Source organism: Anser anser (assembly GCF_964211835.1).
Source record: "Anser anser genome assembly, chromosome: Z".
NCBI classification, from domain to species: Eukaryota; Metazoa; Chordata; class Aves; order Anseriformes; family Anatidae; genus Anser; species Anser anser.
In genome coordinates this window covers 8,657,758-8,683,957 of record NC_139723.1, presented here as the reverse complement: position 1 = coordinate 8,683,957, position 26,200 = coordinate 8,657,758, and the positions used below count along the sequence as shown (strand labels likewise).

The window sequence follows — 26,200 nt, the reverse complement described above, 5'->3', positions numbered from 1 at the left end:
TTTGGTCCCGATCCAGCAAGGAAGCTCCAGATTTCTCCCACCAATTCCAATCACGGTCCTTGTGCACACGGGTTGATTTGCTGATGCGCTAACAGCACCTGAAGATGCTCTGCAGAAAGACTTTCGCCTCCTCTCAAACATTCCTGTCAGTCTCACCAAACTTCGATTAAAAAGATAGGATCTAAAACACGTAACAACAACACTCTTTACAATAGAATTTACCAGGAATCAGTTTTACTGTTCAAGCTCACGGATATAAAAAGCTTATTTGTGAGCACTTTCCACAGAACATTCAATAAGGCTTTACAATCCACCTTTTCAGTGAAGAAAGGTAAACATCCATGCTCTCCTGGGACCCACACCATCACCGTTCTAAACAATTAGAACAGATAGCTGCTGGTACTGTAAGTGTAACCGTGTTTTTTTTTGGATTGCTGCATCCTAGCTGTCCTACCAACTTTCTTCATAGACTTCAACCCATGAATACGCTCTATGATTGGGATAGGCGACAGAGAATGCTGAGACAAAAAGGAAAAAGCAAGCTATTCTACGCTACTGCAGGGACAGCCAACGTTTCCTTACACCATGAGTAATTCCATTTATACATAGCTCTTTTAGCAAGGTCACATCTCTTCCCTCAAAAAATGAAGTACTGTCCTTAAAATCTATCACCCCTCACCCTACATTAGCCTGCACAGAGTCAAGTATATATAGTGGAGCTTAGCAATTCGAAGTCTGGCAATTCAGAAACTGACTGCTGTTCAGGACACTGACTGACCTACCCTTTGGAAATTGAATGCTCCTTAATTTTAAGGATTTTACAGTTTTCTTAGTGGGGGAAAAAAAAAAAAGCTAGGTTTCAAGTTTGTTCCTGCTACTAAAGGCAACTGCGTCGTTTTCCTCTTTACATTCGCTGCTCAATTTTTACTCTGGTCTCAGTTCTCCTATGTGCCTCTCCCACACGGCTTCACAGACTGTTCCAAAGCCTTACAGCTTGGCTATTAGGAAGCTTTTTCTAGTTTCCAACCATGTCAAACTACAATTAAATTAATTTTAATTAACCATACAAGAGTTAAAAAATGTCATTTATTAAACCTCCCAGGAAGAGACCAGCAGAGTTACTTTTTCACCAAATGTCAGTTGTTGTCCTTCATCCATTGCTCAATCCATTGCATAATCTGATCCAAATTTCTCTCTAGGTCTTCTGGAGTGTTGCTGGGTAACTGGTGCACGATTTCCTCCCGATATGACAACATAGCTTCCTCATAAAGAGTCTGAAAAATTTCACACTGAATGTTGTCCTGTAGCTTCTTCCCTTTGTAACCCCTAAAAAACAAGAACAGCACCAAGAGCTAAGCCTCAGATATAAAGAGAATTACAAAATATATTATGCAGAATCAGTAATTTACATCACATTAAAGTCTGTGAAGAAGTCACACAACAGCAATTTACTTATTCATTGTCTGACATACCTGCTTTCCAGCCTGTCATATAGAAATGAATTGTCTGTGCGAAGTACAAATACGATATGAAACCATTGTTCAGGGAAAAAATCACAGCCGTGGTAATCAACAATAACTCCACCCTCGCGCATCCTGTCTTCTAGCTCATCGATTACCTGCAAAAAAAAAAAACCAGACAGGCAAACTTACGTGACATCACAGGAATGATCAAAACAAATGCAAAAATCCTAGGTTTTGAAGTTGAACTTACCCTGTCTTCATCCAAAATTGGACATTCATACTCCTCATCGAAACCTTCATATAGTTCTCCTGCAGCAAAAATAATTCATGCAAGTTAGTGAAATAGCAGGAGTTATTAAAAATACAGTTACGTTTGTTTTGGGAGGCTGTAAACAAAATATTGTACAGACTAAAATAGTACACAGAGCATGGACTGCTTCATTTACAGAATCACAGAATCACCTAAGTTGGAAGAGACCTCCAAGATCACCTAGTCCAACCTCTACAAATTCCTATAAAGAGACGTTTGTCACTTGCATTGCATTGATTAATAAATTACTGTTACACGAGTGGTTTTCTTAACACATCCCAGCAAAACTACTTCCGCTAAGGCAAATCTGTTGTATTTTTTACTGCATAATAAACTGTTTAGAAGTGTAAGGTTATAGAAAGGACAGGCGTTTTGAGCCTTCTGGTGCACCACCTCGCTAACACGGCCTACCTTCTTTGGCCAAGTCACCCACGTTGATGTAGGTCAGCCCAGTCCTCGACGCAAGCTCCTTCCCGAGCGTGCTTTTACCAACGCCCGGCGTACCTGCATGAAAAGGCCCACGTGAAAGAGTAAGAGCCAGGCACCCTCCCCAGAGACCTTTCTGATAGGGAACAAGAAGAGGGAGTGGGTCTGCACGGCAGAAGGGTGCAGAAAGGGGCACGGGCAGGAAAAGCAGGCGCGCGGCACGGCGGGGAAGGGGCTCCCCGGCCCCTCCCGTCCCCCCCCGGCCCCGCACCGGTGAGCAGCAGGTTGGGCCGCCGCATCGCCCCGTCGCCCGGCAGACACGCTGCGCGGGGCCTGCCGCTCGTCCCGCCTCGCACAGCCCGAGCGGGGCAAGGCGCTGCGGCGGGCAGCTAAGGGACGGCGCCGAGGAAGGACCCAGCGAGGCCCGGCGGCGCTGTGAGGCGCCCGGCCCCGCTCACGGCCCCGCGCCCGGCCGCGATGTCGCGGAGCTCCGCGGGGCGGCAGCCGGAGGTAGGGACCGGCCCGGGGGAAGGGGGGGACCCGGGCGGCCGTGAAGCTTCCTTCCCTGGTGGCTCCCTCGGGGCGCGGTGGGTGTGGGGTGGCTCTCGCCTGCGGATCCAGGCGGTTTTTTTTTTTTTGCAGGCTCCCGTTAATTTCTTAATTTTCAGAGAGCTTTTGGGAGAGGACATAAGCGTGTATTTGTGCATCTGCGCTTAGCTTTTTCGGGGAAGTCACCTTAACTCATAAAAAATGGTACTCTGAGAGCTTGTCCCGCGATTAACAGCAGCAAACTGTGTGTGGGGCCCTTCGCTGTGTTACTCTGCAGCCACAGGTGCTCTGAGAAGTAGCTCAGCGCGTGCAAGCTTGTGCACCGGCCTCACAGGGTATTTCTCAGGTGCAGAAATAAATGTCGTAAAAAATAAACCGCTAATAGTGGTTTCTTTACGTGTCACTGTCAGATTCGTGATGCATGTCACAGCTGCTGACTTGAGATCAATCCGTATGTCGTCATGTTGCAGATAAACACTAACACTTGATTCTATCATGCTCTTCACATCACTTTTCTCTGTTGCGTGCTTCTAGCATTTAAAGAAGAAAAGCTGCCTTGTAAATGTAAGTGGGGGAAAAAAGTCTTTAAAATGGAAAAGAGACAACACAAACTTGATCTTAATGTGAAGACAATATGGATAAGCTTATGCTGCCTTTGCATTCTTACTTCTGTTTTAACTTTACTTCTTTATTTAAATGTGTTTTAGCAGAGATTTCAGCTTGTTCTGGTTTACCAGTTTGCTGCAAAATCCTCTGGCACAAGGTGTAAATATTACCTTTATTCTTTGACCCTTAGGAAGCTTGTAGTTGATATAGTCCAAGCAGAGTAAGTGCCAATGTTTGTTGCTAGCTGGCATTTTAAATATCCTCTCAATGTTAATGAAATTCTTTTGCATCTACAAGGTATTTTTTTTTATACACACCTGGTAGAAATCTCAAATTTTCTGGAGACAGTTGTGCCCAATTAAAGAAAGGAAGACAATGCTACAATAATAACTTTTTTATTTTTTATTTTACCAGGTGAAAGGTTGGTTGGCAGATTCATTCGATGACTTCTTTGGAAACACAGCTGTTTCTTCTAGCACAGTTTGTGCAAAACTGCCTAGAAGCAACTCTGGAAGAAACTGTCAGCAGAACAAAGACCTGTCTTCTGTGCCGGGATGTAGCAAAAGCAGAGTTCTACCCAAAAAAAGAACAAAGTCATCTTCAGTAGGTCTGCCTTGCAACAAGTGCAGACAAAGTCAGAGCCAATCTCAAGATGAGCCATGGGTAGATAAATACAAACCTGAAACTCAGGTGTGAGAGCTATTCTAAGTACTAAAATAATAGTAATGTTACACTGTAATGTATCATGCTCGTCTTTCTAATCCAACTTGGTTGGGTCCTAAATACGTTGTATTTTATTAGGGCAGTAAAATACTGTTTTGATTTATCTACTATCTGTAATGAAGGTTTTAATGAACTACTTATCTGTAGAAGGTGCGTTTCTTAGCAGGCCTCCTGAGGATACAAATGTGCTGATAAGATGTGGTTTCTTGTCCATCAACTCCTAAACTTTTGAATATGTTGTCAAATTTTAGCCAAATCTGTCAGCCACAAGTACTAGAAAAAACACAGCTAGAGGAAGGATAGAAAACTAAGTGTAGTAACTTGTTTTTTATGTTGAAATTTTTAATAGTTCATCTCTGGAGAGGAAGACTAGAACGCAAGTAAGTTCCACAAAATCTGCAGAAATCCCCCAGATATATGTAGTTTTAGAGTCAGTAAGGCCTAAAAAGTATCAGCTCTAGCAGTAGCTATAAAGCATACTACCATGAAGGAGTATAGTGTTATTACTTTAGGAATAATAAATTATTCATTATTTCCATACTGCTGGCAATGGAAAATTGGTTGTTTGAGGAAAGAAGCTCCGATGATCATCTTTCTGTTACTTCTAAAATAGCATAAATATATGTAACTGAAATATATATGTTATTGTTTTAGTCTGTATGTATTCTGTTCTTGAACCCCATCATTAAAGTTGTAGAAGACAAGATGTACATATATATGTGTTTCATGTGTTTTCATCTTGTTTCAGAATGACCTTGCTGTGCAAAAGAAGAAAATTGAAGAAGTTGAAACCTGGTTAAAAACACATGCATTTCAGAGGCCACCAAAGCAGGTAATTTTGCTACAAATTAGCAGCTAGAAGTACCAAACTGTCTAAACAAGCTGGATTCAATCTTCTTTTAATTTCAGGGAAAAAAAGTACAAAACAAAAACCACAACAAACTCTTCACTTTTTTTTACAGTCTACAACTTCCTTGCGAGGGGGAGTGGAGAGGCAGGTGACCTGTTCTCTGTTATCACCAGTGATAGGACTCGCGGGAATGGTGTGAAGCTGAGGCAGGGGAAGTTTAGGCTGGACATCAGGAAGAGGTTCTTCACCGAGAGGGTGGCTGCACACTGGAACAGGCTCCCCAGTGAAGTAGTCACTGCACCAAGCCTGTCTGAATTTAAGAAGAGATTGGACTGTGCGCTTAGTCACATGGTCTAAACTTTTGGGCAGACCTGTGCGGTGTCAGGAGTTGGACTTGATGATCCTTATGGGTCCCTTCCAACTCGGGGTATTCAATGATTCTACTTTTAGATAGTGGTTATATCGCTCTATAAGAAATCTCTTAAGAACATAGATTAGAGCTTTTACATTAGTTTAGGTCTTACACTGCTAAGGGAAGCAGAGATGAATTCTATTTTTTTTTCAGCAGCATTATTTTCTAGCATCCAGTCAGTTCATACCTGTTTGGTTTGTGCTTACAACTGTGTTTTATATCCAAGAGACTAATTTTAAATAGCACAGCAAATTTCCAGTTACAGTGACTTGAAGTAAGAGGGGTATTTTTAATTTCTTGATTGATAAGAGGCATTCTTACACTGGTGTGTCATTTAGTAGTCCCGAATAGTGCTTTTCAAACCTGATTCTCCTGTACGTATTATGTTGGTGTGCAGTTAATCAAGCAGATTCCTTTGAAAAACCTGGGAGCATGCCAGCATGCCTTCCCGAGTTCTGTTCCAGCTGTTTCAGAGTAGTCAACAGGTAAATCAGTAACACAAAATACATACCTACGTTTTTATTTGTAAAAGAGAATCAGTACTGTAGAAAATGTAGAAGAACTCTTTTTCAGCCAAGCTTTGGTCTTTATTTGTAATGTTGAGTATTATTTTCTTTCTTTGACAGGGTGGCTCTGTTTTACTGTTAACTGGTCCTCCTGGGTGTGGAAAGACAGCAACTATACAAATATTAGCAAAAGATCTTGACATTCAGGTGCAAGAATGGACCAATCCAATATCATTAGACTTTACAAAAGAAGATTTAAGAAGTATATTTGGCCACAGTAAGTATTTTGATTTTTTTTTTCTTTTCCTTCCTATACTTCTGTGATTTTTGTAGTCTGATCTGACTTCGTATGTGGCAGAGGCAAAACAATAAAAAATACAATGTCCATGTAAGTCAGATCCTTAGAGTTTAATAAGAATCTTTTATTTGAGAAGGGATTTAGTTTTTTTTACAGTGTTTACTCCAAAATAGTTTACAGTTCACACAGAGAGCTATGTAATATCCTGGATATCATTTGAACTAGTTAAATAAGCATGTGTCTTTGTCTGGGTCCTCAGCTGAATTCTACTCTGTAAAAATAGTTTTGTATTTCAGTTATGTTTGCCAAAGGGCTTGGCTGCTGGTGTTCAATGGCTTTTATCAAAAAGTAGCATGTGTGGGAATTAGTTCTTGTGGTTATTTGTATTCTACTTGGTATAATATAGAATACATATTTTTAATTAATTTTCTTTTTCAGTCTCAAATTTTCATACGTTTCCAAGTCAGGCCCAAGCAGCTCTTTTTCAGGATTTTCTATTAAGAGCAAATAAATATAACAAGCTTCAGATGCTTGGGGAGTCCTCAGGAAATGATAAAAAGCTTATTCTCATTGAAGTAAGTGAAATCTTTCATGATAATCTTGACATGCTAACTAGTTGCTGCTGGTGAATTGGTGTTGCCACAAGTTTGACTACTTTTCTGCAGATGAGTTACTACTTTTTGAGTCTTGTCAGCTGGCTAGAATCAAATTCTACCCATACTTAAACCATATAAGCTAATTGCCAGGCAGAAGTTGGACACTAGTTCATATACAGAAATCGGCAATAGATTGTTAAAAAGTAGATTGTGAAGCCATATTGAAAAATCCCATCTGTGCTTCTGTATGATTTGCTTCCTAGAAATGTGTATGCGTATAAACAGGTAGATGGAAAAATTACCACTTTTCTTGTTTGTTGAGGATGCAAGATAGTGTAGAAGAACTTGAGAATTAGTACAACCTAAGGCGTTTGTGATTTAACTTTCTGGTAAGCCATAACAGGAGGTCTGGGAGAAGGCTTTGTTACACTTACTCAGGAATGTGTTTTACTAGTATGTCCTTTTAGAACTTCATTGTTTTCTTACGGAAGAATTTTATAAAGTACGCTGATGAAGTTGCCTGTAAACTTTCAAGAAAAAGAATAGATGAGAGCTCTCACTTAGTAATGTGTGTATTGTATAAATTAGGAAGTATGGTTTCCTGTGATTGCTCTTCATAAAGTCAGTTCATGGTCTAGATTCTCTCCTGTCTCGAATAGTATATCCTGCCTCCTTCTTCAGTGGAGCTGCTGCCCTGAGCATTTCTGTTATGTTTGGATAAAACTGTCTAGTACGTAATGTAGTCATCCATGGCTGTTTCTTGGGAAACAAGGATAGGAAAAAAATGCTTCTTTCAGATAATTGTTTTCCATAAGGAAAGAAAGAAACATTAGGCTTTTTTTTTCCTTTTCTTTCTGATTATTTTCAGTGTCAGCTGCATTCAGATTTAGTTGAAAGCAAGGTAACTAGGAAGACAAAATGTGTAGCAGTGTAGTGTGGCGTTACAGTCAGTCTGAGGGAGAGAATATTTACATTTGAATGTAATGACAGCAGTTCATTTGTTTTGAATAGGACATACCAAACCAATTCTATCGAGACCCTAGCAGTCTACATGAAATTCTCAGGTTAGTTATAAATGAACTTTTAATAGTTAGCCTTAGCTGCTTGTGTTAAATGGAGTTTGATTCCTGTTTCACCTGCTTGTTTTTCAATGTAGGAGATTCGTTCGTACAAGTAGGTGTCCCCTTATATTTATAATCTCAGATAACTTCAGTGGAGACAGCAACCAGAGGTTACTATTTCCAAAAGAAATTCTGGAGGAGTTGTGTATTTCAATTATCAGGTAAGATCTTTTATCTCTTTAAAACCTCATCAAAATAAATGAGAAGTGAGGAACTAATTGATTTTTTTTTAATGACTTTTAACAGTTTCAAGCCTATTGCACCAACAAATATGATGAAAGTTCTTAATCGAATAGCTGCAACAGAAGCTAGTGTGGTAAGTTGTCAAAACTGAACTTGTGCACAGTACTAGGATCAAAAGATTTCAGGCTTTTATATATGAAATATGTTATTGCTATTTTTAATTGTTATTTGCTTGATCTTTGATCACGTAACAACCCTCCCCTCTCCCAACAAAAGAAAAAAATATATAAAAAAGAGCAGAATACAAGGAACGAAGGAGAAAGCCATCTTATTTTTCAGTTGAGTTCCACTTGATCCTTGGTATAAACTTTCAAATCTGCCTCTGAAAACTCTGCTTTTTACAGAAAATATTTCATATATATATATATATATATAAAATAACAAGTAGAAGACAATCCCATCTTCTCCAGTAAGACCAGAAGAGGTCATTAACTTGAATCCTGTGTTATTGTCCAACTACTTGATTACAATGTATTCTAGTACTGACTAACAGCTTGGAAAGACCTCTGTGCATTGCTTTCTCTAGTATAGCTGTATAAAATGTGGCAATGTGTTTAAATTGATTAAATGTTTTAGAATTAGACCTATTACTTTGCCTGAGCTTCTAATTGGGTCCTGATACAGTCTGTTTATGGTCTATATCAGAGGTGAGTATCCACAGTCATAATAATACTCAAATACTCCTTATCCTACTTTTTGTTCTTACTTTGGAAGTTGCTTTTCCTTGTAGAATGGGGATAAGAATTATGTTCCTGACAGAACATCTCTAGAGCTGCTTTGCAGAGGTTGTTCAGGTGATATAAGAAGTGCAATAAACAGTCTTCAGTTTTCTTCTATGAAAGGTAAATACCTACGATTTTCATGAAAGTGAATGATGTTTTGACCACTGCTGCTGTAAAGGTATGATGTTCACTGTTGAAGCTGTTAGGTGAGCTGTGTGAAAACATTTATAACTTGCTGCGCTGGAGCAAGAAGAAAAGGATTTTTTTCTTTTAAAGCCAAATAAGTTGAGTGTTATGCCATTTCTAAATATCTGCTACATGTGTATTGATATAGTTTAATGCAGTGACCTCTCTTCCTCTTGATATCTTTGTTACCAATATGCATTTGCTGATGAAAGCTTTTATGATGCAAACTTAATTTGAAAGGAGTATTTTCACTGCTTGGTTCTTCATACTTGTTTATGTTCTCATCTCTGCTCATGTAGCATTTCTGAAATAGCCCATTGAATTTATGTGTGGCATTTCTGAAATGATTGATTTTTGCTTTTGAGTGCCTACAGCTGTTGATAAGTTGAAAAGCGGTGAGGTAGCATGACCTTTTATGAAGCTGACAGGATTATAGAATAGCTTTGTGAAGTTCAGCATTACAGTTGCCTTTAAAATACGCGGCTATACAATGCTTAAATCAGACTTAGTTTAAGATTATTTAAATGTTCCAGTGTAGAAAGAAAAGACTTACCATGTCTTTTTTTTAAATTCTGGAAGTCAAAACTTAAGGAAACAAATTGGTACGTGGTCTCTGGTACTTGTAGTTTATTCTGAGAACCTGTAGATGATGCCAGCATTTATGTTCAAACCAGAAATAAGGAAGTAGACTTCTGTGGTACTTCTTAAAGCTGGTAGTGATCGTGTTGTTTTTTGTTCATTTCCTTTCTATTCCACTTCTCAAGTTGAAAATGTGGAATAGATTAAATGTTGTTTCAAGTCCTTGTGGTTTGGGTTTTAGAGTATATTGAAATGGATTTCTAGCTGTGTTTTTTACATGTAATTGGGCAGAAAGTCAAGTTTCTAGGTTTCAATTGTAAACACGGAAACTAAGTTCTTCTGATGTTTTTGAGTAGTAGCTTTTACTGTTTTATTCATAAAACAAACAAACAAAAAAGCAAACAGAAAATTCCTCTCAGCAAAACCATTTTTGATTGTAGTGCCATTAAATGAATAGAAAGTAGGTTGGAAGTACCTGCGAACAGTTTGGTCTAGCTCACTGGTGGATGCCAAGATGCTTTATACATACTGTAGAAAATCTAAATAGTCTTAAAAATGACCGGTTTGTGTAATTTGAAATAAACTCATCTTGGAAGTGTAAAAACATGGGAGTTATAAAAAGAACTTGGGAGAGAATAAAGGCATACATTCCTTCTTGCATTTTTCCTTTTAAACACTGATGAAGAGAACTGTCTTCATGTCAAATAGAAATTATTTAATTGCTCAGGTGTTTCAGTTAGATAATAGATCAGCAGCCAGTGAAAACTTGGAGGGACCTCACCTTCATGTTCATCTCCACGTGCCATCAAAATGCAGAATTTGTTTTACATATATGTAATTTCTCTATGTGTGTAAGACGAATGATATATTCTCTATGGTAGTATTAATGGGTAAAAGGAATCCATGATAATCATGAGAGAAGAGAAAGATGACTACTTTAAGTTCCTTTAGTTTGATAGAGGACATTTTATCTGCTGCTAATCAAATTTGGGGTTTAAATTTTTGAATATTAGATTAAAGTAAAAGAAGGGTTTGATTCCATGGAGCTCAGATGATTGCGGAAATAGGAGGCTGTTGGAAGAATCACTAAATGAAAGGTTTTCTTTGCCTTCATATATTTCAGTAAGAGCATTAAACGTATCCTGCAAATAGAAAAGAAATTGGTAATTGCACAAAATATAATGAAAATACCATTTACATTATTTGCAGCTGCATTACTTACAAATTTCTTCTTTACAAATAACATATAAGTTGGGCACACAGAACTAGGGTAAGTAAGAAAGAATACCAGCTTTTCTTTTAGAACAGCTGTTTATTATTTGAAGAAATACTTGGCATCTTAGTTATGGCTTAAGGGGCAAAAGTGTAATAAATTATGGTAGTTTAGGTGATGAGGTTGCCATCCTAACAAATGTGCGTTCTCTTAGTTACCTTATTTGTAAAATTTTTTCTGTATCATAGATTTTATTTATTTGTTTACTTCATGTACTTCATCATGGTTGTATTGTTTCTTTTATTGATAGACTACTCATTGGAGAAAAATTTTTGGTCAAGGAAGGAAGGCAACTCCACACTAAAACATGGAGCAGCAGCAGTGTGTAAATCAAGAAAGAAAAGTAAATGTGATCCTTCAGAAGACCAGGAGATACAAGCTATTGGTGGCAAAGATGCTTCTATCTTTCTTTTCCATGCTCTGGGGAAAATAATTTACTGCAAAAGTAAGAAAACTTTGACTTACTTCTCCTAGTGACAAGGAAGAGTATGTCAGCTGCTAGTAGCTAGACTTGATAAAGTAAGGCTTAGGTGTGACCCCTAATTCACATATAACAGTATAAAGATAGTAATAAATGCCTCTGGTAACTGAGATTGCAGCAGTCTGCATGTAATAGAGAAATAACACATTTCATTAAAGAATCTACTGCATGTATGTAATAAAATACATACCTCTAGTTGTATTAGGTCCATATGCTGTCATGCACGTACAGCTAGATAGATAGCTATCACATTTTTTGTTTTGCCCAAAAGCGAAATTTTCCTTTTGTGTAAAATTATACACAGTTGCGCATTTATGTTTTGAATTCATCTGTTTTCTTAGAGGTTACAAAACGGCCCTGCAGCCACTTGGCTGCTGCCTCCCCTATTGATGTGTATGGTTTTGAATTGTTGTGCTGTCTTTTCCTCCCTACTTTTTTTTTATCTGATCCTTTTTTCTTTTTTCTTTTTTTACTACCCCATCTCCTTTTCCACCTCTCCAAAATACTTCTCACTTTACTGATTTTTGTATACTCAAGCTCCATAAATTTACTTCAGCTCTGCTTCCTGGGTATGGCTACGGTCCTTTTTTAACATTTAAATAATACAATTCATAAGAATTTGATACTTATGCTGTAATACTATCTACACTCAGCTAAATAAGGATCCCTAATGCCACTGGCTGTTCACCTTTTACGTAATAATTCACAGTATCTGTTCCAAAATCAATTCAGAAGTGGTGAGATGAGTGAATATGAAAATTATTAGGAGAAATGTGTTATATGAAGCATAGTGTATCTAATTACATGCTGATGACTATGTAATTAATTCTTGATGCAGGCATAAATAGTTTCCTAGGAAGTGAAAACAGTGTAACCTAGATGTTGCTAAAGTCAACTGTTGCTTAAAAATCATGCTCACTATACATGAAAACTACTGTTTATGAAGTTGCACACTTCTGTTCTTGCTCTCAATCTCATCGATTTTCTGAGTTTGAATTTAACGTCTGAAATGCCTGTCTTCCCTGCCTCTTTCTCCTGTGAGCTTTTTGATGGTATGCAGTAACATAACGTTATTTGTGGTACTAGAAGACTAAGGATTATAAAATTCATTTTAGGAGAACCTCTGTCAGAGTCGGAAGTTCTTCAGCTGCCTTCTCACTTATCACAATACCGTCGAGACACCTTGCTTATTCAGCCTGAGGTATATCTGCATTAATTGCTTGATTCCAATTTGATATAGGAGGAAACCAAACCATAAACCTGAGTAATTGTTACAAATTCTCAAGCACAGTGGCTTTGTCATTAATCCTAATATATACATATTCAACCTGTCTAAGTTGCAGAATGATCTGGAAGGAGGCCAACTTCATAGGCCAGTCAGGTTCTCGGTCTTGTTTAGTTTTGAGTATCTCCAGTGATAGTCAGCAAGGTGAGAGAATTTCTGACTTGCATCGAAGGGTGGACGTTCCCTTGCTGCAGGCTGTGATGACTTCTCTCTCACATTTTTGCTGTGTGTGATCTAGTGGAGTCTGAGTTCACCTTTCTGTTGTCATTCATTGGAGAGCTGAAGACAACAGTGATTTCTGCCCTTCCAGCCTCCATTAGTTGTCTTTGGGAAGAAACCATCCTTCCCTTTGCTTGTGAGCATCACAGAAGCACAGGATGGTTGGGGTTCAAGGGACCTTAAAGACCGTCTAGTTCCACCCCCTCTGCCATGGGTGGGGACACCTCCCACTAGGTGAGGTTGCCTAAAGCCCCATCCAGCCTGGCCTTGAACACCTCCAGGGATGGGGCATCCACAGCTTCTCTGGGCAGCCTGGTCCAGTGCCTCACTGCCCTTTGAGTGAAGAATTTCATCCTAACATCTAAGCTAAACCTACCCTCCTTCAGTTTAAAACCATTCCCCTTGTCCTATTCCCACATTCCCTGACAAAGAGTCTCTTCCCAGCTTTCCTGCAGCCCCCTTTAGGCTCTGGAAGGCCACTGTAAGGTCTCTCTGGAGCCTTCTCTTATCCAGGCTGCACAGCCCCAACTCCCTCAGCCTGTCTTTGCAGGAGAGGTGATCCAGCCCCTTGGTTATCCTTGTGGCCTTCCTCTGGACTGGGGGCCCCAGAGCTGAATGCAGAACTGCAGGTGGGGTTTCACAAGAGCAGAGCAGAGGGGGACAATCACCTCCCCTGGCCTGCTGGCCGCGCTGCTGTTGGTGCATCCTAGGGTACGGTTGGCTTTCTGGGCTGTGAGCGCACCTGGCTTGCTGGTATTCAGTTTTTCAACCACCAGTACCATCAAGTCTTTTTCCTCAGAGCTGCTTCTAATCAACTCATCACCCTGCCTGTATTCATGTTTGGGATTGCCCTCACTCAGGTGCAGGACCTTGCACTTGGCCTTGTTGAACCTTACAAGGTTTCTGTGGGCCCCATCACTCAAGCATGTCAAGGTCCCGCTGGGTGGCATCCCTTCCCTTTGTAGGTCATGTGTGCCAGCTCTGTAATCATCTAAATGTGTCATAACTTCTGTGGGATACATTTCCTTTTATACTGTATAAAACCTGAAGTTTTTTCTTGTGGTTCCCCCCACTTCTAATAGGTTATTGTGGAAAAATCACACATGTCTGGAAGCATGTTTAATTTATACCTTCACCAGAACTATGTAGAATTTTTTACTGACATAGATGATGTTGTGAGAGCCAGTGAATACCTGAGCACCGCTGATGTTCTTTGTAGTAACTGGAATGTAAGTGCAATTTTATACATATGTAAATTGAGCTGCTAGATTTTTCTCCAAGTATTTATAAATAGTAGAAGGCAATCTTCGTACAAGTTAATAAGAAATAAGCTGTATCATTTCAAACTTACGATACAGGCGACAGTGAATTGTTAAACTGCCTCAAAAGGAGGAGAGATGCAGGCCATTTGTGCACAATTTTTGTGCAATTTGTCAGTGTTTTTTATAGTTGGTCATTGTATATTTTATACACTACAGTGTGTATATATAGTGTGTATATATATAATATGGTATATTAAATACACTATATTTTTATAAAATAGTGTAAAATATTCTACAAAGTGTTTTTAAGTAGAACAATAATACGTTAAATGTATCAGAGGCTATATGTCTTTTCCCTGAAGTACTTGAGCTAGCTTTTTGTTCAGCTCCTTTGACCAGAGGTTCTGCAATAATTTGAATACATGCTAAACATGTTTTGTCACTGCAGTTAAAGAGCATGTTTTAGTCAAATGAGATGCACTGTACAGAGACCTTGAGTTCATCTAACGCCCAGTTTCTATCTTAGTCACAGCTTGTGATGGAAGAATACAGTGCATCTGTGGCTACCCGAGGTGTGATACATTCAAACACATCCCGAGCCTTTGCTCACTGCCAAGGAGGGATGGGGTTCCGGCCGCTGCATAAACCCCAGTGGTTCTTTATCAATAACAAGGTAAATACTTGATGTTTTGAGGAAGGTATTGCACTTATATTTCAAAGTGATGTAAGTAGTATATGTGAACTTTATATGTGGTGCTGAACTTGTCAAATACCCTATTTTAATATATGCTACTTGTAAAGAACACTTGCTTGAAGAGGTCTACTTGTATTATTTCATTAATGGAAAAGTAAACTGGAGACCTCCAACAGTGTTCCCTGTGTCTGAGTTACTGTATCTCTGGGACAGTATTAACCCCCACCTTACGGGAACACAGTTAATGTTGAAATATTTTCAAATATTCCTAAAAGTAAGTTTAATTTAAGTAGTTTAAATTGCCTTAAACTCTTATATTACAAACTACTTCTGTAGTATTGTATGTGTTTATCAGAAATGGTTTGTTCATGAGATACCAAAGCTCTTGGCAGCTTCTTACATTTGAACGCATACCTGCCTTGCTGTGCCTGACAGAGGAAAAAAAAAAATGTCCAGGATGGTTGGGGAATACTATAATCAAAAGATAAAAACTTTCAGGAAACTTCAATGTCCAGTGAAAGACAAAAATGAAGAAATTTACTATTTTTTGTAATCTGTATATGGTAACTCTAACTGCTTCTCTCTTTTCTGGACTTGTTCTGTAGAAGCTTGTGCATAGTTATCCAGCAGACAAGAAGTCATCCTGCTGCTTTTTCTGGTACAGAATACATATAATAATTTTTGCTTAGCAGAGTTTTTACTTTTAATTTTTTCTCAACTCTAACAGTATAAAGAAAACTGCCTTGCTGCAAAATCTCTCTTTTCAAGCTTCTGTTTACCACCAGAGTGTCTTCAGACGGAGCTACTGCCTTACCTTGCTATGTTAGCAAATCCAATGAGAAACCAAGGTAAGATCAGTGTTACACTTGCTCTTAGATTTTTGTAAACATTAAAGCATACTGAAAAATCTTAGTAACTGAGAATGTGAGTTCCATCTGTACTTTTGCCTCACTTCAGCAAAAATAACAACAACAACAAAACAAATAAAAACAAAACCCCAAAGCCACCACATATGGTACACACATAGAGGTAGTGAGCTGGTGTGTAATCAAAATTAAAGCTGTCCTGGTAGCTTTTGAAATGAAATCAGGAATGTCTTTAAAGTTTTTGTAACTGAAAGAATGAAAACAAGCTGTCTGTGGTAATAGGTGAGACATATACAATACATACACGTTGCTTTATAAATGTGTAAGTCTGGTCCTTGTGTTGGAGCACTTAAAAATCCTATTTTCCTCTTGCTTGCTGCACAGATTTTGAGTATCTGTGTACACTGAATTTCGTTATGTGACTGTTGCGCAGTCTCAGAGTCTTGCACAGTTCTTCTGTATGCCCACATCCTTACTAGCCTATTCAACTCAGTGCCCTGAGGTATTGTGCTAATCTTACTCTTCAACTCTCTTTTTTCACATTTGAGAGCGTACTGGGTAACCCAGATCCTAGCACAGATCTCTACAGAGATGTATTGGCAATTTTCCTCCATTTCAGGAGTTAACTATTAATTCATACCCATGGCCCCCATTTCCCATCCATTAACTATTTATCAGACTTTACTAATTAAGTTGTTCTTTTAGGCGTAAGGCTTCTTTTGAAAGCCTCTGATAGGGGACTTAGAAGCCTTTTGGAAACCAAGTAGACTACATTAGCTACATCTTCATTGCTTCTGATACCTTTTGAGTAACCTCAACAGACTTAAAAGGCTCTAAAAAGCTTTTCCCAGAAAGAAGTAAACAAAATCAAAATTTACAGTGCGTTTTTAAAAAAGTGCGTAACGAAGGTAACCCATGAGCAGATAGTACATGCAAAAAAAATTACTTTGTATGATATCTAATCCAAAAACTACTGATCAGACAGGTGGATCACTTATGTTAATTATGTCTATTAAAAGACTGTATGTCTTAACTAAGGCCATGACGTCCAGATTAATTCATTTTGTAGGATATGTATTAAGCTGTAAATTTGTGCTGTAGAGTTATTATGAAAGCTAGGGGTATTATAATTGTGTAGGCAATATATAAATATACTACATATTCAAAGTATATCATACTACCATATAAACTGTTTTGATGAGCAAATTTATGCAGAACCATGTAACTGAACTTACGATGAATTACTTGCTTTCCAGTGTGCTTAATTCTATGTGCATTATGATGTACTTAATACGATACTGGTGATTCTTTTGTTCTCAGCTCAGATTGCTTTTATTCAAGATGTTGGGAGGCTACCCCTGAAAAGACGTTTTGGGAGGTAAACTTGCCTTTTGCTTTCTTTAAGAAAATAAAATACCTTCTTTCTTCCTTAACATATTAAGAAAATAATTGTTTTGTACAAAAGTATCTTCAGTGTATATATGTAGTGTGACATTTTATCTCATTTGCAGCATGCTCATTTAGTAGTTTGTCTGTATTTTTTTCCAGTTCAAATCTATATTATGATGTTAGTAGCAATATTTTAACTATAGTCTTACTTCTATATTCTTGTCTAGCTTTCTTTTCCATTGTATCAAATGCTATTTATCTGTGCTAGACATGCTTATGTTTGTCCAGTGCACAATCTGGATGAAATCTTTGTTTTGACCATCGAGAACATTTAACTGAGAATAAAACACAATTGGTATGAGTGTAGTGTGCTTTGCCCATTGTTTATCATGACATAAAACATTAATCTGAAACTTTGATAGAATATTCTGTTATGTCATTTGTTAGAGGCTTAAGAAAGAAGATACGAGAAATTACTCATATTTCCTTTGAAACAATTGTATGCCTGTGGAACTAACAAGTACTTAATGAGTGCTTATTCTGAAATTAAATAGCAGCACTGACTTTATTATGTGTGTCTTTTTTCATAAAACTACAACTACTGAAATTCCTCTGTCTTAGATGTTAGAATTCTGAAAAAATACTTTTTTTTCAGTTGTGATGCCACAGTTGCCTGTTTACAGATTCTGTAGTGCGCATGGGGCAATATAGCTTGATATGCTGTACTATGACTCTAGTGGGCTTCTGAACCATAGGGATTGTTCAAAAAAATTAGAGACTTAGTTACATTTCTGTGACCTTGATATCTCTGAAAACTAAAAAATTTTAATTGTGATGGCCTCTATTAATAAGGTGTTGTGTTTTTTTTTTAGCCAAGAGAAAAGGGTTGGTCAGGGCATCTGACAAAGCATCTCATATTTATCAGTGTAATACTGTTGTCTGACTTTTAACTATGAAATACTACCTAGTAAAGTTACCAAAACCCACACTGTACCCTGACATATGAATTAAAAGCCATTTTGGCTGCTAGTCAGGAAGAAAGGGAGATATTTTTGTATTCTTCCTAGTCTGAGCCAAACTGATTAACTTGTGAAGTTATAAACATAGACTTTCTTATGCCATTAATGTTATCTGCAGCGTACCTCTAAATAGTGATAAACATTTTGTACCTGCATTAATAAGTTGTGTGTGTGCCATTTAGTTTATCTGAGGGACAACTTTGTAAGACTGAAATCCTTTTAATTTGTTCACTATTTTGGAAAGGAAGTGTAAAGAAGTTTAAATATTTTAGTAGTACGTATTTGCTTCCTTCACAAATCCCAACTGAAAATCATTTATTTTGTTAAAGACTTTATTTTATTTTATTAAAGACTACTTTTGTTAAATACTTTATTTTATTAAAGACCACTTTATATAAAGTAGTCTTCAATAATATATGTTTCAACAGAAATAAGAATATTATTTTCCATTACATTTATTAGTGGGATAGGAATACTGCCGTAGTAAGAAAATTGGAATTGGGGAGTTTGTATGTTATTTGATAAATTGGAATTGTTGTCAGGATGAGTTTTTGTGAGTAACTTTTGGGAAAGTTTATTAATACCATGTAAAATGGGGGAAAAAATAATGGAACATTGATAACACACTGAGGTAGGGATGCTACAAAGATGGAGAAGTCCAAATAGTAAAAGAAATAAAAAATGTGAAAAGAAATACTTTCCACTCCTTGTCTTAAGTTGCCTGTTTCAAGTTAAGTTGCTTCATGTCGTAAAGGCCTTGGTTCTTGTTTGGAAGGGGTCTGATGTACCATGGGCTGTTGTCAGTAAGGTAGTTGTTAGCAGTTCATGTGCTTGAGGAAAGCAAACCAAAAACACTGTCACCATAAGGAAGAAATGTCAGGCAACAGACAGTGCTGGAGAAAGAACACAAAACGTACATGACTTGATACTTTGCTCTTGCTGTAGCTCTAGTTTTAGGTTAGATAGAACTGTTTTTCACCTGAGAGAAGCTTCTATCTTCTGTTGGTCTTGCAGGTTATATAGGGTTGAGTTCTGGGCATAAATATCTATACTTGGTAGATGTGTACAGAAGTAAAACATTATATTGGAAGTAGTGATGTAAAAAATGATGTGAACAGTTTGAATTAAATGTGACTTGTAAAGAGTATTACTGACAGAAAATGTGAAAGCTGGTCAGAACAGGAAGGTGCTACACAGGTGATCTTTTTACTGTAGCTTGTGTTAGAGCAGGAAATATTTTTTGGGAGGGTTGTTGGGTTGTGTGTCTTTTTTTTTTTTTTTGGTGGTAACTTAATCTTGTGATGATTATTTTACAGGTTAAAGCTTGAAACGCTTACTGATAAAGATCCTGGAATACCAGACCTGTTTGTTAGTTTTGAGGGGGACCCTGATGGTTTGCATGCTACAGAGATGGATGTACAGATGGAGCAAAACAGAACAGACGAGAATGGTTCAGATGGATTCCCTCTTTCTTCTAGCCAGTGCAGTGGAAGTGAACTACCTTGCAGTCAGCCTCAGCCTGTTGCAGCCCAAGCAGCTATGGAGGAAGAAGAGTTAAAAATAGAAGAATATGATAGTGACTGAGTACAACAAAATATCAACCACTGAGTTGCCTGAATAGATTAAAATGCATCAAAGGCCTTTGCTAAAGTATGGTCTGCACATCAGTAATCCTTTAGCTACTTAGGTGGGTGAGGAAGCCAGACCTAAACGTGTCAGTATCAAGACGTTTCTTCAGCTTCCCCTTAGCTTTGGAGGATCAGACCTGAGCAGAATACTAAATTGCAGGCTATTCCCTGCCTATTCTGAGCCATGAAAGTAATTTATACTAAGAGAGAGAGAACAGTAAATGATAAATGATACAGTTTGAAAGACTGTAGATAATCAGTTTCACTCTTAAGTTATTTTTATTTTTACACATATTAATTTACTCTGCAGTTGTACAGTGGGTTTCCTAAGTACATGTTTGATTAGTTGTCAGCATATGAAGGTTTTATTAAAATTTATACCTTCAGGGAAATTGCTGTTTGGAAGTTTGAACCTTCTGAAAGAAGAGACTAAAGGGTATATGTAAAAAGTTTTATATCCTATACCGATGATATAAATAAAACTCCTACTGTATTAATACTGTTTTGTATTCTGCTACAGATATTTTTACAGTGTTGATAGGTTGAACATATGTTGTACAACACATTATTTTGGATTTCTTTTTGGAAAATACTTTCATAATTTATTGAGGAGGAAATAGAACAATCAATCAGAAGTCCTTTTTGTCCTTTGTATTCTGTAGGAAGCTATTGGTGTAGCATGCAGTTTTCTCTTTAAATTGCAGCTGTGCTGGAACAAAGAATAATCCCGTGGTTGGTAATTGACACATGAAAAGTGTTTTTTCTTTGTCTGAACAGACTGTTAAGTGGTTTAGCACTTCACTGTAACTGGGATTACTTCATGCAAATCAACTTAACAGGTTATAATTAGTGATACCACATAAATAAGGAAACAAAGAACAAACCAACTTACTTTGAATGTGTGATGTGTGTTTGTATTTGTCTACTGTTAAAATCCAAAGATAGAAAACACACGTATAGCCATAACCTTGGAATTAATGCTGCTATTAAAAAGTTTAGATTTGTCCCCTATGAACAACCTTGTGTAGTCTTTAACTCTGTTGCCACTGTTTAATTTTCAACAGGGAACTTTACAGCTTAAGTTCTGTTATAGCTCTACTTGTGACATTTCCCCTCTCTAGGGTGCTTTGGAGGGCATGACCCCTGCTCAGTTCAGCTAATGACTCAGTTCATTCGGCCTCTTGCCTGTGTGCCACTGAAATGCCTCTTTAGTTCAGTGTTAGTACTAAATACAAAGTAGTAATACAACTACTTTTACTAATAAAATAACTATCCAGCACATCCACAGCATCATTCAGATTTGGGCTTTGTCTTCTCCAAACCCTCTGCACTGCCTCCAGGCCTGTCCTTCTCCCTGCACGGAACCGTGTCCTACGCTGCTCCCTGGAGATGCACCTTCTTCAGGTAAAAGTCTGTGGGCTAGGTGTGGCTGGCCTCGCAGGCCTCCTGTTGGGCTCACTCCTGTAACCCGCATTCTTCTCCAGTCGTGAATTAGGGAGCTCTACATCATTTGTCCAGCTGATTGTCCACAATTTTTTCCTGAGGTCTTTTAGGAAGCCTTACAAACTCTTCGAAAGCATCAAGAAATCTGAGAACCCTCCCTGTCCCTGGTGCTTTCTTACAGTGTAGAATTAACTATGGCAACAAGAGAAAAAGGATAAACGTTTTCTGAATGTTTTAACTCAGTGTCCACTTGACTGAAACAAAAGAATAAATTCCTCTGAATCGTCTGTGGCACTTCTTATAATTTGAGAAGATCAGAGAACCTTGTTTTAGTCAGTAGGACAGCCTGAGGCATCAAGCATTATGCCAAAGAGCACAAAGAGAAGTGAGCGTTTCTGTCCTGTAAGCTCCAGGCAGGTGCTTTTTGGGGGCTGCTTGCAGGTGCTACTGGGGACACCTTGCTACTTGCTGTCACTGCGGCCCCTCCAGCTGAGGGACGGGAGCTCACCAGGTACCACCTGTCCCTGTAGTCGACCTTCCCTGCTCTCCCTTCCGTGATGTGGGGCAGCCCAAGAGGTGGTGTGTCTGCCAACGCGGTATGTACCCTGACACTGGGAGGCCCACCACTGGGAGTACCCCAGTAACTAGATTCTCCTCCACGCTGCTTCCACTGCGGTGTGTAAATCTGGCTGTGCAGGATTTCTCTGAGGAACATCTGCGGCTGTTTCCACACAGGCCGCAGGGTATATCTTCAGTTGTGTCCTGGCCCTGGTTCTGAGGGCCTCTTCCTCTGCTGGGCCCTGCTGGCGCACATGCTCCACACGCCCAGGGCGCCCAGTTTCCTCAACACAAACGCAGAGGGGGCCATGCCTACAGAGGAGGCGTGCTCTACGTCAGAAGTAGAAGAGGAGGACATGACAACTGGCATTGTCCCGTCCATGGACAAAGCATCACCATCTTCAGAAATTGACGAGACCTCGCCTGCTGCCAGCACCCCAGAGGTGAGGTCTGACACTGGGGGACCTCTGGCCAGCAAGGACTGGTCCTAGCAGGCCCTAAACTTGTGTCCCGCTTTGGTTTCCTCTGCCAGGCCATTCCAGAGCAAACTTGAGCAGACAGCATGGGAGGTGGAAGCAATGAGCACCTAAGCAGCAACCAGGATGCTCTGGCAGCCAGTACAAGGGAACAGACAAAGCTGGGCTGACACAGGAAGGGTGATAGGTGAGTGGGTGGTGCTATTGGGCCAGGAGAGGGTAGGAAGGAGCCTGAAGCATTGTGTGAGGCCATGCGAGAGTGGGGGGCATCACTGAAGGCTACTGTCTTTTGCCTTTCTCTGGTGAGAACATACCCCTTGGAGCCTGAGTCCACCTCCCAGAGCCAGATTTTGTGCGCAGGAGGCAGACATGGTATTGCTGCCTGCCATTGCGTGTGTAGCGCTGGTGCAGTGTGGGTGCCCCCGTAGGCATGCTCGGTGGTGTCAGAGTGTCAGCTGTCCTGGGTGTGGTAGGGTACCACTGCCATAGAGACTGTGGCTATCTCTACCACTACCACTGGGGCAAGATGTCCTTGAGGGATCCAGGACATCTGTCCTTGAGCCCCATCCTGAACAGATTTCCCCCTAGGCTGCTGCCGTTGCCGTCTGTGCAGCTGGTGGTGCAGGACTTCTCACAGCAGCGCCTGCGGCTCCGCTTCCACACGGGCCGCAGGGCGGACCTTGAGCTGTGTCCCAGCCCTGCTGCTCAGGGTCTCTTCTTGTGCTTGGCCCTGATGGCACACATGCTCCGTGTGCCTGGCCTCCACAACACACCCGCAGAGGGGGCCATGCCTACACATGAGGCCTGCTCTGCAGCTGCAGCACAAGTGGAAGACAATCCTCCTGGCATGGCCCTGCCCAAGAATGAGGCATCAGCAACAGCAGAAATGGATGAGGCCTCGCCTGCTTCCAGCACCTCAGAGCTGAGGCCTGACACTGGGGGCCCCCCAGGGTGGCAAGGACTGTTCCTAGCAGGCCCTAAACTTGTGTCCCACCCTGCCTGCTTCCCCCAGGACATTCCCAAGCAGACTCGCACAGACCATACAGCTGGTGGAAGTAATGAGCGCCTCAGTAGGAAGCTGGGTGCCCTGGTGGCCAGTGCCAGGAAAGAGAGGAAGCGGTAGGCTGCTGCGGGAAGTACTGACCGGTTGGAGCCTCCACTGAGAGGACTATAAATGTGTTTTCTTTGATAGGTGGCTGTGGTTTCAGGGGGAAGAGCACTGAAGGACACAAACCATTTTCCCTAACAGAATGTCTTTATTTTACTGTTTAGATGGATATATCTATCTGTATGTCGCCAAGCCACTCAGTGGGGTGGCCATTTGCCGGCCGTGCCTGCAGCGTGCTGAGCAGCGGGGCCCCACTGCCCCCCAGCAGCAGGGAACATGCCCCCCAAGTTCAAGCAGCACCTGCATGATGAGGGGGTCATGGGCTCAGTGAAGAGCAAGCAAAGGAACCTTCTGGAAGAAGATTCAGATGAAGAAGAAGACATTTTCTTGAGAAGACCTTTCTGACCAAGATTTGGACCCAGAAATTACAGGATCAGGCATGTCCAGAACCAGGCGGACAAAGTCATCGATGTTATGCAGGAGAACATGACAAAGGTGATTGAAAGAAGCGAGCAGCTGGATGGCCTGCAGGATAAGTCAGAAAGCTTATCAGAGAATGCAACAGCTTTTAGCAACAGAGCCAAACAGCTCTGGAGGCAGATGTGGTGGCGAGGCTGCAAGATGAAGGCAATCATAGTGCTGGTGGTGGTTGTCCTCCTGCTTGTGATCATCATACCCATAGTCCTGAAGTACCACACCTGATAGGGCAGCTGAGACTCTGATGGAGCTGGCTCTGGGCAGCTGTGCCCCACTTACATGTGCTCCCCCTCTCCACAGGTCGCAACTGCAGTCAGAGAGTTAGGGTGTTCTGGAGGTGGTGGTGGGCCCACGGACGTGCCTCCGTGGCAGGTGTTGCTGAAAAAGGAAAGCCTCCACGGAATGAGCAATGAATGTGTTTTGTTGGATTTGTGTCTGTGGTTTTGGGGTAGCGTCTGATATTGGCCTTGAGCACTTTGTTACTGTGCTGCGGTCATTCCAACCCCTGTGACGAGCCCTGTGTTTGGGTCAGGGAAACGGACTGTAGCAGTGCAAGTTGCCCCTGTAACCAAGACGCAACAATGGATGAGAAAGTCGGGTCGTTTAGAATGCAGAGGAACTCCTGCTCAGACTGCGGAGGAAGATGATGATGAGATGGGCTACTCCGCAGTGGCTGGGCCATCAAACGAACAGGAAGATGAAGAGGAAGGTATCATAAAAGCATCAATAACTACCCGAGGCCAATCCCAGCGTGAGCTACGAGATATGCGAAAGGATTTTGGTCATTGTCCAGGTGAACACCTTGTCACATGGCTGCTCCAGTGCTGGGACACTGGAGCCAATAACTGGAATTAGACGGCAGGGAAGCCAGGCAGCTGGGATCCCTTGCTAGAGATGCAGGCATTGACAAAGCAATTGGAAATGGAGCACAAAGCTTCACCCTCTGGAGGCGTCTCCTGTCAGGTGTGAAGGAAAGGTATCCTTTCAAGGAAGATCTTGTGTGTCATCCAGGAAAATGGACCACCATGGAGAAGGGAATCCAGTACCCGAGGGAATTAGCTGTACGGGATGTGATTTATGATGACCTAGACAATGACCAGCTATCCAAAGATCCAGAGGAAGTCAAATGTACACCACCCATGTGGCAGAAGTTTGTACGGAGTGCACCATCATCATATGCCAACTCATTGGCAGTAATGACCTGGAAAGACTATGAGGAACCCACAGCGGATGAGTTGGCTGAACAACTCCAGCGGTACGAAGAAAGTCTGTCCTCTTCCCTACAGGCCTGTGTCTCGGCTGTGGAAAAACTTTCTCAAGAGTTCCACCAACTAAAAGAGAATACTTTGGAGAAACTTTCTGAAGTTTCCGACCAACTTAGAGAGAATTCACCTTCCTCCTCACCTCTACAAACCAGTGTCTCAGCTATCAGGGGCAAGCGTCCTTCTCTTAAAGGAAGAAGATATAGTGGGTATACACCCTGTGCCACCCTGTGGTTTTACCTACGTGACCATGGAGAGGACATGAGAAAATGGGATGGGAAATCTACCTAGGAAGCCGGCAGTGGTAGCCACAGTGCTTCTCCATGCGCCTCCCTGGTTGCTGAGACTATATGAATAGTTCCTGAAGGACTGTGTTAGTGGTTAAGGCCTGAGGACGGGAAGAAACTGGGAGGGGGTGCCAAGGGTGATGACGGAGGCCTGCCTGATAGCAGCTTCTGTCTGTCTAGCTGTTGCCTCCCTTCTGGGTTGTTGTGAGGAGCGTCTCAGAGGAAGTTATGCAAAGGGTCTGGTTTCTCTCAGGTATTGGAGTTTCTCTCTCCCCACCCTAGTATAATGATCCTGCCCTGCCACCAACCTCTTCCCTCCCCCACCTTAACTATATGTTTTTATTTTTTTCCTTTAATTCTACTTGTTTGCGAGGTGAGGAGCAAGAACACCCTTGGCTGCCATCTTTGAGACCTGTGTGGTCGGAAGGGTGTGTGGGGGTGAGACCGACCCAGACTTAGGCCTCAGTGGTGGACCACTTTTTCATCAGGCCGCTCGTAGAATCATAGAATCACCAAGATTGGAAAAGACCTTCAAGATTGTCTGGTCCAACTATCACCCCACCACCAATGTCACCCACTAAACCATGTCCCTAAGCACCACGTACAACCTTTCCTTGAACACCCCAAGGGATGGTGATGCCCCCACCTCTCTGGGCAACCCTTTCCAATGCCTGACTACTCTTTCTGAGAAGAATTGTCTCCTAATTTCTAACATAAACCTCCCCTGGCGCAACTTGAGGCCATTCCCTCTAGACCTATCACTAGTTACCTGTGAGAAGAGGCCAACCCCCAGCTCCCCACAGCTTCCTTTCAGGTTAGTTGTAGAGAGCAATAAGATCTCCCCTTGTGAGAAACAAAATTGTGTTTTTGCAATAGAATTTGT

The 26,200-nt window shown here is 40.7% G+C and overlaps 2 protein-coding genes and 1 pseudogene across 3 annotated transcripts; 2 read left to right on the top strand and 1 right to left on the bottom strand.

Moving 5' to 3' along the window:
• Positions 1 to 217: 217 nt before the first annotated feature.
• Positions 218 to 2,610, bottom strand: AK6 (adenylate kinase 6). The gene is made up of 5 exons (XM_083816871.1): positions 2,471 to 2,610; positions 2,185 to 2,277; positions 1,714 to 1,772; positions 1,473 to 1,618; positions 218 to 1,326 (listed from the first exon to the last, which is right to left on the bottom strand). Exons 1-5 carry the CDS (start codon positions 2,496 to 2,498, stop codon positions 1,137 to 1,139), a joined length of 516 nt encoding a protein of 171 aa, XP_083672997.1. The 5' UTR covers positions 2,499 to 2,610; the 3' UTR covers positions 218 to 1,136.
• Positions 2,571 to 20,717, top strand: RAD17 (RAD17 checkpoint clamp loader component). The gene is made up of 16 exons (XM_083816860.1): positions 2,571 to 2,709; positions 3,769 to 4,044; positions 4,826 to 4,909; positions 5,966 to 6,122; positions 6,582 to 6,718; positions 7,751 to 7,803; positions 7,896 to 8,021; positions 8,107 to 8,176; positions 8,834 to 8,945; positions 11,114 to 11,308; positions 12,460 to 12,545; positions 13,931 to 14,077; positions 14,637 to 14,783; positions 15,532 to 15,652; positions 16,991 to 17,048; positions 19,395 to 20,717. The coding sequence occupies exons 1-16, from the start codon at positions 2,677 to 2,679 to the stop codon at positions 19,660 to 19,662; spliced, it is 2,070 nt and encodes a 689-aa protein (XP_083672986.1). The 5' UTR covers positions 2,571 to 2,676; the 3' UTR covers positions 19,663 to 20,717.
• Positions 20,718 to 23,113: 2,396 nt separating this feature from the next.
• On the top strand, positions 23,114 to 25,633 carry LOC310890222 (vesicle-associated membrane protein 4-like; annotated as a pseudogene). The gene has a single exon. The product of its transcript is annotated as a vesicle-associated membrane protein 4-like (transcript).
• The last annotated feature ends 567 nt before the right edge of the window (positions 25,634 to 26,200 follow it).

Excerpts from the sequence above, each read along its gene's own strand:
- AK6 (XM_083816871.1), bottom strand. The coding sequence starts at position 2,498 with ATGCGGCGGCCCAACCTGCTGCTCACCG. Across the intron at positions 2,278-2,470 it reads GCCCAACCTGCTGCTCACCG|GTACGCCGGGCGTTGGTAAA; the intron begins GTGCGGGGCCGG and ends CTTTTCATGCAG. Across the intron at positions 1,327-1,472 it reads TATGACAGGCTGGAAAGCAG|GGGTTACAAAGGGAAGAAGC; the intron begins GTATGTCAGACA and ends CTTGTTTTTTAG.
- RAD17 (XM_083816860.1), top strand. The coding sequence starts at position 2,677 with ATGTCGCGGAGCTCCGCGGGGCGGCAGCCGGAG. Across the intron at positions 4,045-4,825 it reads AATACAAACCTGAAACTCAG|AATGACCTTGCTGTGCAAAA; the intron begins GTGTGAGAGCTA and ends ATCTTGTTTCAG. Across the intron at positions 7,804-7,895 it reads AGTCTACATGAAATTCTCAG|GAGATTCGTTCGTACAAGTA; the intron begins GTTAGTTATAAA and ends TTTTCAATGTAG.